At 35.6% G+C, this 9,196-nt stretch overlaps 1 protein-coding gene across 1 annotated transcript; it reads left to right on the top strand.

The window, feature by feature from the left end:
• Positions 1 to 1,122: 1,122 nt before the first annotated feature.
• Positions 1,123 to 7,821, top strand: faah2b (fatty acid amide hydrolase 2b). The gene is made up of 11 exons (XM_055199881.2): positions 1,123 to 1,638; positions 1,922 to 2,004; positions 2,149 to 2,285; positions 2,450 to 2,659; positions 2,773 to 2,892; positions 2,974 to 3,109; positions 3,192 to 3,309; positions 3,830 to 3,949; positions 5,100 to 5,208; positions 5,350 to 5,538; positions 6,061 to 7,821. The coding sequence occupies exons 1-11, from the start codon at positions 1,453 to 1,455 to the stop codon at positions 6,234 to 6,236; spliced, it is 1,584 nt and encodes a 527-aa protein (XP_055055856.2). The 5' UTR covers positions 1,123 to 1,452; the 3' UTR covers positions 6,237 to 7,821.
• The last annotated feature ends 1,375 nt before the right edge of the window (positions 7,822 to 9,196 follow it).

The following is a 9,196-nucleotide window of genomic DNA, read 5'->3' as shown; positions in this document are numbered from 1 at the left end:
TTCTAAGCCATTTTCTAGTATAATAGTGTAAGTAGTGATCACACTAAAAATACCCCAAAAAAAGTGTACTTTAAGTATCTCGATGATGCACTTCAAGAGTGCAACGCTGGAAATTAATACAATCAACAAGTCGTGGCTTCCAATATGGCAAAAAAAATTATCTGGCCAAAAATATGTTTTAAATACATGCTAAATACATTTTGTAAAAAAAAGCTTAATTTAATATTTTTTTATTTGAAAAAATATTTTGTTTAAACCTCCTTCATATATTTACATATTTTTCAAAATGTATTTCAGGGGCAATTTTATACAGCAAAAAAAAAACAAAAAAACAATTACTGGCCAAAATATAAATGTTTTATAAAATGTAAGTAATTAATTATACTGTAACATATTCAAAACTGTTCTCACATGCAATATGAATAGAAATGCTTTAAAAAGAAATGTATTTTTAAATTATATTTCAAAATATACAAAAATGTGGTTACTTGTTGTATACTTGTATTCAAAACAAATTTAATACAAAACAACTTTAATACAACTTTAATAAAAGATAATATGTTGTATGTAGAAATACGATCGACTACCAAAATTCGTAGCAATTATAGTCGGGTACTACCACCAGCTTCCTTATGAATTCCGTTTTTTGCTTCTCAGTGAGTGAATAAAATATTTTATGACATAACTGTACGAGATATTGTACAGCCAATATTACACCATGTCCTTATGCTGCCATCTAGTGGCATAAAAACAATTAGCAATTGGTGAAGTCTGGTTATGAAACTTCAGCATATATTTTATTTACAAGATTTATGACAAACATGTACCTAACCAGATGAAATTGAAAATAAAAATAACATTTTACATTTCTAAATAAAATTTCCCTGAGCCAAATCTCTCTTGATGAGAATCAAACCTCTATGGCAGGAATGGGGAACCCAGTTATTTTACTTGAATTTTGTCGACATTATTATTTATTTATAATAAAATCTTTGTAATGAGGCCCATGACTACAATAAAATAACAAAATAAGCTAAACGGGGATAAAATAATTTAGTCGATGCTGCTGCCATCTTGTGGCGCAAAACCAAACGACATGAAGGTTTGATTTTTTTTAACCAGATAGATGATAACAAATAGCCGTGACATTTGATCGTCGTAAAAAATCAACACGGCATTAAATCACCTGATGATTGTGTGTGGTGTTGTAACAGGTCGCTTTATCGATATGGGGTCAAAGCTCATTAGCAGGTGCAGATGCGTCGGCGCACTGATCATAGGAGGTAGGTTGTAATAATAGTGTTTTATACACTACATAGGCTGTGTAACAGCTCCTCTGCACCAGCCACAATAGTAAATTGTTTATCGGACACACACAGGTGGTCGTACTAGGCCTACTTTTCGCGAGGCATAATTGGGACGCACACATTACTGTAACTGCTCGCTGTCACAATGGCTTTGACGCTCGGAGAGCGCGTGGAATATTGGCTCGCTGTCCTTGTGCCTCGGTTGCTTTTGGCACTTTTTAGGTTGCTCTCACCCGGGAGATCAGGCGGATCTAAACGTCTCCCTCCCATCGAAAACCCACTTCTTACACTTTCCGCAATACAGCTGGCTCGGAAGATACGCAGAAGAGAGGTTTGTTGTTTTGGATTTGCATTGGCTCTGAAATGATATGGTTGTTCATTCCATATTCTTAAATCTATTTTGAAAACCAAACTTTAACTGCAAAATTAAAAACAAAAAAAAAAGAAAGCAAACAAAAATATAAAGCAATATGGAAAAATATACGAATTAATATGTCAGTAGCCTACATTAAACGTATACACATAAATAGTAAAACATGTCATTAAGATAAATTAGTCGCAAATTTTGTGAGTTTTGTGAAATGTCCCCTTTAAGTCCTTTTAACATTCTGTAGGTAACAAGTGTGGAGGTTGTCCAGGCTTACATTGACAGGATACAGGAAGTAAACCCACTGCTCAATGCTGTTGTCAAAGACAGGTGAGTTCTCCACTTTATTGTATTAACATTATTATGCATTTGGCAAATGGTTTCATTCAAGACTTTAAGAAAACGTAAGAAACATTATTTATGCACCAGCAAAGCAAAAGCACTGCTTTATACTGTTTCCTGTCTCTCGCTCAGGTTCTCATCAGCACTACTGGAGGCCGCTCAGGTAGATAAAAAAATAAAGGAGAACAATGAAGGAGAAGAAGTTCTGAAGGATCGATTTCCTCTGCTGGGTGTTCCACTATCTGTCAAAGAGTCTTTCTCTCTTGAGGGTATAGTACTCAAATGGCCTCTTTCTAATAAAAACAACAGCATTGAACACTAATGAGCTTTATAACTAGAGATATCTGCTTGTAGATCCGGTAGAAATAGAGATATGCAATAAAATGTTACATGCTAAACGTTAAGGTGTTATCTGTCTCATACTTATTCCTAGGTATGCCCAATGCTACCGGCTTGATATCCAGGGCTAAATTCATTTCCAGTGTGGATTCTCCTGTTGTGGGCTTGTTGAAGAGAGCCGGAGCTATTCCTTTAGGTGTCACCAACACAAGTGAGCTCTGCATGTGGCTGGAGTCCAACAACCACCTGTATGGGATCACTAACAACCCCTATGATCTAGAGAGGACATGTGGAGGAAGTTCAGGTTTGCATTAAAAAAATAGTTGATTAAAAAAAACGAATATAATGGCAGTACAAACTTTTGTTAATTTTGCTGAACACAACATGTTGTATTATACTAGATCTTCTCTTCTGTAGGTGGTGAGGGTAGTATCATAGGTGGCGGTGCAGCTGTTATAGGCATTGGCTCTGATATCGGAGGAAGTATCCGTATACCATGTTTTTTCAATGGGATTTTTGGCCACAAAACAACAAGAGGTGTGTCCAACATGTGTATGTTAATAGAAAAGTATGGATGGTATAGCATATATGTTAAAATGGAGTTTTAAACAATTTCAGGTGTGGTGTCAAATGACGGTCAGTTTCCCGAAACGTCCGGTCTTCAAGATGACTATGTGAGCACCGGTCCTATGTGCCGCTATGCTGAAGATCTTCTCCCCCTTTTGAAGATAATGGCTGGACCCAATACCGACAAGTAAATACCAAACACAAAGATATCATTCAGAGAAATCAAATCTCAGCTTCTTATATTGCAAATGATATTCATAATCTTCCAGACTCTCCCTCTCTGACAAGGTGGATCTGAAAAAGTTGCGTTTCTTCACAATTGTAGATGATGGTGGATCTCACGTGACTATGCCAGTAGATCATCAGCTCATTGAAGCTCAAAAGAGGGTGAGAGGTCTTTCAAAACCACTGCTACAGTGATCCTTATTCTGTCAGTAAATACGAGTATTCACGAGTTTGCATTAACATGTAATTAATAGGTTAATATGATAAGTAAGGAATAATTTACAGAATGCTCAACCCCATGGAACATTTCTCAACCAATCAGATTAAAGCATTCAATAGGCTTATGGTATAATTAAGCAAATTTGACGTGCTGTCCAAGGGGAGGGCTTCGAGCTTGGAATTTTAGCGCAAACCCAGAGCACTCCCCCTCTTTAACTGGGATAGAGGTAATAAGTGAGTGAAGCGATGGGGTGGATTAGGGATGTTACAAATCTGTCACGGGACAATAGTGAAGGATGGCTATAAATAGAGACTGCTTCACATTGGTTGGATTACATGACCATGTTCCTCCCGAACTTTGTTAAATAAACTTTATTTGTTTAAAACAATGTGCATATTCAAAATGTTTTACAGTTTTGTATAGGGAATATGTAAAACTGCAGTTTTATTGTTTGTTTTACAGGTGGTTGCACGTTTAGAGGCTGATCTGGGAGTTACGGTAAAAGAAGTTAGTTTTCCTCAGCTCAAGTACGCTTTTCAGATCTGGGATACATTTTTGGCTTTACCTGACAGAGAAGGCAAGGTGTGTAGTTTCTTTTCCTGTAAAAGCAAATTTACATAAAAATAGCAAAAACTTAAAACTTGACATGGTATGATATATCAACACGGAATCAGGAGCGGTTTCCCGGACAGGGATAAGCTTAAACCAGGGCTAGACCTTAGTTAAATTAGGATATTTAAGTAATTTTTAAAAGCATAATTTATAAACAAATATTACTGGTGTGCATCTTCAGACACAACACTCACACGGATATATTTTAAGATATGACAGAGCAAGTTGTTTTCGATTAAGACAACCCTAACATTTAAGTTAGTCTGGGACTAGGCTTAGGCACTGTCTCGGAAACCGCCCAGACAGTGTCTGAAATAAAAAAAAAATCTGAATTTTTTCCCCTTTTCAGGGCCCCAGACTAACTTTTTTCACTAGGAGCAAAATATTAGGGGCGCAACCAAAAAATTTAGGGGCACATACCGTAAATCAACATGCTAACCAAATATTAACATTTCTACTAAGTAATACACTATATTACTAATAAAAACTTGATGATAGATGCAGAAAGTACAATGTGCTGTTTTAAATTCAGTGTCACATCACAAAAAAAGGTCAAATTTACTGGTCGCACATGTGCGACTGGATGTAAAATTCAGACTTTTTTTTTTACAGAAAATATTATATGTTTATGGCCTTTAACATGACAATGAAACCATTTGAAAAAGCAGAGAAAAAAACTTCACACAGCAAGGGGTGGTTTTCCGGACAGTATTTATGCTAGTCCCAGACTAAAATGCATGTTTGAGCATCTTGCACTGACATATCTTAACATACATTAGTGCCATTGTTTTGTTTTAAAATGCACACCAGTAAAGTTTATTTCTAAGGTATGTTTGTAAAAACTACTTAAATGTCCAAAAATAACTAAGGACTAGTCTTGGATTAATCTGAACCCTGTCTGGGAAACTCATCTTTTTTCAAATGCAATCTGCAGTTATATAATCACCAGTATACATATAAATGAAAGCTGTCGCTTAGCCTTATTGTTTAAAACCTGAAAACAAACTCTTACACAATAAAAGCAGTTTTTTGTAAAAGCCACATTATTTATTTGATATCAACAGCCGATTCATCAACTAGTTTTGAAAGCAACAAGTTTGATTTTGTGTGTGTATTTCAGCCTCCTCGACCTTTTGTTGAGCTTATGGCAGATGGGGGCTCTGTTTGGCTCATATGGGAGGTGATAAAAAGCATATTTAGAAGATCTGAACACACAGTGGCTGCAATTGGTAATGCAACAATTCACAACACAGCATGTTTTGTTTAACATTAAGCTAGTGAGTGACAGATATATATTTTTGGCTTTTCTGGATTAAACAAGCAATGTACGCTGTTGTATATGTCATGTTGTTTCCTTGTGGCTTCCCAAGGTTTGGCTCTGTTTGAGAAGACTCAGAGCAGCGTACCGTCTCCGTTTATCCTGAAGCAGAAGGAAGAACTCCAGAGAGAGATGGATAAGCTACTGGGAACAGATGGAGTTTTGCTCTACCCCTCTCATCCTGTCCTCGCCCCTAAACACCATCACCCTCTATTCACTCCTGGAAACGTAGCTTACACAGGTAGCGATTGGTTCAATTTTTTACCATAACTGTTTATTAAAGGGACTAAAAGCGGTTGTGTAGGGTGCATCCCTTCAAGTCCCCTCCCTCCAGTATAAATCCATGATATAAAACAATCTTTAAATTTGAATTAAACAAAATATATAAAATGCTATGCTTATTTTTCTGAGGTTTAGTTACATAGAAATTATGATAAATTCCAGTATTTTATTAAATTTCTTAAACTTGCCCCCCCCCCCCAAGGGGTCCACTGCCCTATACCTTTTATCCACAATCCACTTTGATTTGTAATTTTTCACAATGAGTTTGAATAGAAATGTGTAATCCATTCCTAAAACTGTATGGCTATTATTAAGGAGTGTTTTTATTATCCTGAGGGGGAGGAACTGGGTGATAGTTCAGTGAGTGATTTAATGTACAACAAAACTGTGCAAGGTACAAAGTTAAATGTTTTTTAATGAAGCAAAGTAAACATTTTCAAAGAGCCTTTCAAAACCATTCAATTTTGTTACCCATTCATAGGAATTATGAACATCCTTGGCCTGCCAGTGACCCAGTGTCCATTGGGACTGAGTAAAGAGCGATTACCCTTAGGGGTGCAGGTGGTGGCAGGGAAGTTTCAAGACCACCTGACCCTAGCTGTGGCACAGCATCTAGAGATGACTTTCGGAGGCTGGAGAGATCCTGGAGTGGTGTGAGGAAATAATAAAACTGGAGGAATGGTTGGATGTTGCACACCTGGTGCCAGATTCACAAAACATTCTGAAGAAGAAAATTCTTCTTAACGGCCATTTTTATCTTAAATTCAAGCTTAAAGGGACACTTCACCCATTTGCATTAAGCTTTGTATAGGTAGAACCCATCATGTTTTTGAATGGCTGTGCATCATTTGCTCAGTTGCCACTAAGACAGGAGAAATACAGATTTCAGTGTTGCACTTCCTTCTTTCAATGATGTAAAATCATCATTTTGCGTCATTGAAAGCAGGAAGTCCAATATCTTTGTTGAGGGGGTGATACTACAAACACCCCTTTTCTTGGTCAAATAGGCACCAAATTTGAAATGTATGTTACGTTTCGACTACAAATATGACGCACTTTCAATAAAGATGAATGTCTCCACGGGTGAAATGCTCCTTTAAGAAAAAAAGTTAAGAATATTTTGTGTTCTCAAAAAATCTTCTTAAGAAAGTTCTCAAATGTTCTTAATGTTAGGATAACCTCACAGTAGTCTTAAATCTCAAAATGTAAGATGTTTTATAGGTTAATTTGATTGTTTTAAATGGCACATGTATTGTGTAGTCAGAAATAGATAATTGTAACTGTTAAAGGAATATTCAATTTTCTTGGAAAAAGGTCCAGATGGTTTGCTCACCGCCATGTCATCCAAAATGTTGATGTCTTTTTTTTTCAGTCCAGAAGAAATTATGTTTTTTGAGGAAAACATTGCAAGATTTTTCTCATTTTAATGGACTTTAATAGAGCCCAACATTTAATACTTAACTCAACACTTAACCGTTCTTTTCAACGGAGTTTCAAATGACTATAAACGATCCCAAACGAGGCGTAAGGGTCTTATCTAGCGAAACGATTGTCATTTTTGACAAGAAAAATAAAAAATATCCACTTTTAAACCACAACTTCTCGTCTAGATCCGGTCGTGATACGCCATCAACGTTTTGGATGACATGGTGGTGAGTAAATTATCTGGATTTTTCTTTTAGGTAAATGGAATATTCCTTTAACTTCACAAAGATTAATTTAATGAGGAATTTCATAATCATATAATATTAAAGTTTAATGGTTTACTTCAGTCACATATAAACACATAGATATTTATATTAGCTAACACTTTACTTCCTTTATAATACATTTATTGTGAAATTATTAACAGCTCTACTCAAGGACACTCTAAGTGGGAGTCGAACCGGCAATCGGTCCGTCATGCGAGCGCTCCGAAAGGATTGGGAATTTAGGGAATGAATGATATTTACTCACCGCACTATAGTATATAATAGATGAATTTACTGTATATCAGTGCCATTGTTTAGTCTCAAGATGCACACCAATATAGTTTTTTTGTAAGGTGTGTTTGTTAAAACAAATGTAAATGTCCTAAAATAACTAAGGCCTAGTCTTGGATTAATCTAAACCCTGTCCGGGAAACGTCCCTATAAGTATATCTTGTACTCAATAGTTATTCAATGTATATAGTCCATGTAATGATTCCCCCAATCCGCAGTATTTTTAAGTGTGATTTAGTTTTAGGATGGATTTTTACTTTCTTAAACCAATAAGCATTTGTAAACAGTTATTTGGGTCAATGTTGCCTGTAATGTATTCTTATATTAAAACAGAACAAGAAATTTGTGTCAAAACAACATTTTCAATTATTACAACCGTGGAAAGAAAATATAACATACATTTCAAAACGTACACATTCCTTACATGTGCACAACAAAAAGTTTTTTTTTTACTTAGATTAACCTTTTTATATTAAAGGTATGAACAAATCTCAAGGTCGTAAAGGATTAGTCCATTTTCTTAAAAAGAAAATCCTGATAGTTTACTCACCACCATGTCATCCAAAATGTTGATGTCTTTCCATGTTCAATCGAGAAGAAATGATGCCCTCTGATGAAAACATTCCAGGATTTTTCCTACTTCAATCGACTTTAATGGACCCCAACACGTAACAGTTTAAAATTGCAGTTTCAACAGAGTTTCAAAGGACTCTAAACGATCCCAAACGAGGCATAAGGGTCTTATCTAGTGAAACAATTGTCATTTTTGACAAGAAAAATAAAAATGTGCCTTTTATACTACAACTTCCTGTCTATCTCCGGTCCTATGACGCGCCAGCGCGACCTCACGTAATTGCGTACTGACGTGGAAAGGTCACGTGTTACATATATGAAGCGCACATTTGCGGACCATTTTAAACAATAAACTGACACAAAGACATTCATTAGTATTCCACATACAACGACGTCGAAACGGTCGTTACGTGTTGGGGTATATTAAAGTCTATTAAAATGAGAAAAATCCTGGAATGTTTTCCTCGAAACATCATTTTTCCTCGACTAAATAAAGACGACATCAACATTTTGGATGACATGCTGGTGTATAAATTATCTGGATTTTTTTTTAAGAAAATTGACAAATCCTTTAACACTCACTTTTGAGTAACATCACAACATTTGTAATGTACTACCACTTTTTAAACTTATTCCAATGTTAGAGCATAATAATGCATTCATCTTGATCTCAGACTTTGGCTACTACAGACTAAATGGAAAAATATATTTATTTCACGCCAGAACAACTGATTTTTTTAAGGCACAATAAAGCCAATGATTTAGTTTTGAAGTTAAAGGAACAGTATGTAGGATTGTGGCCAAAACTGGTATTGCAATCACACAACTAGTGGCCAAATGACAACATAAACATCAGTTGAGGGCTGCAACTCCACTTTTTAAATGACAATATCCTTGCCAGGCCACTATGATATAAATATTTGAAATGAAAATTAATTCTTAATGTCTAGTGACATATCAGGGCCATTTTATGATTAATAGATATACATTTCTTACATACTGTTCCTTTAAAGTGATTCTGTATTGCAACATAAGTGATCATAGCAGCGTCTCGAAATTGTG

This window comes from Misgurnus anguillicaudatus, chromosome 21, assembly GCF_027580225.2.
Source record: "Misgurnus anguillicaudatus chromosome 21, ASM2758022v2, whole genome shotgun sequence".
In the NCBI taxonomy this organism is placed as follows: domain Eukaryota; kingdom Metazoa; phylum Chordata; class Actinopteri; order Cypriniformes; family Cobitidae; genus Misgurnus; species Misgurnus anguillicaudatus.
The sequence above is the reverse complement of the archived record's forward strand: the minus strand, read 5'-3'. Positions and strand labels throughout refer to the sequence as shown.

Coding starts and splice junctions, on each gene's coding strand:
- faah2b (XM_055199881.2), top strand. CDS start 1,453: ATGGCTTTGACGCTCGGAGAGCGCGTGGAATATTGGCTCGCTGTCCTT. Junction 2,286..2,449: donor AGAGTCTTTCTCTCTTGAGG/GTATAGTACTCA, acceptor ACTTATTCCTAG/GTATGCCCAATGCTACCGGC. Junction 2,893..2,973: donor TGGCCACAAAACAACAAGAG/GTGTGTCCAACA, acceptor AAACAATTTCAG/GTGTGGTGTCAAATGACGGT.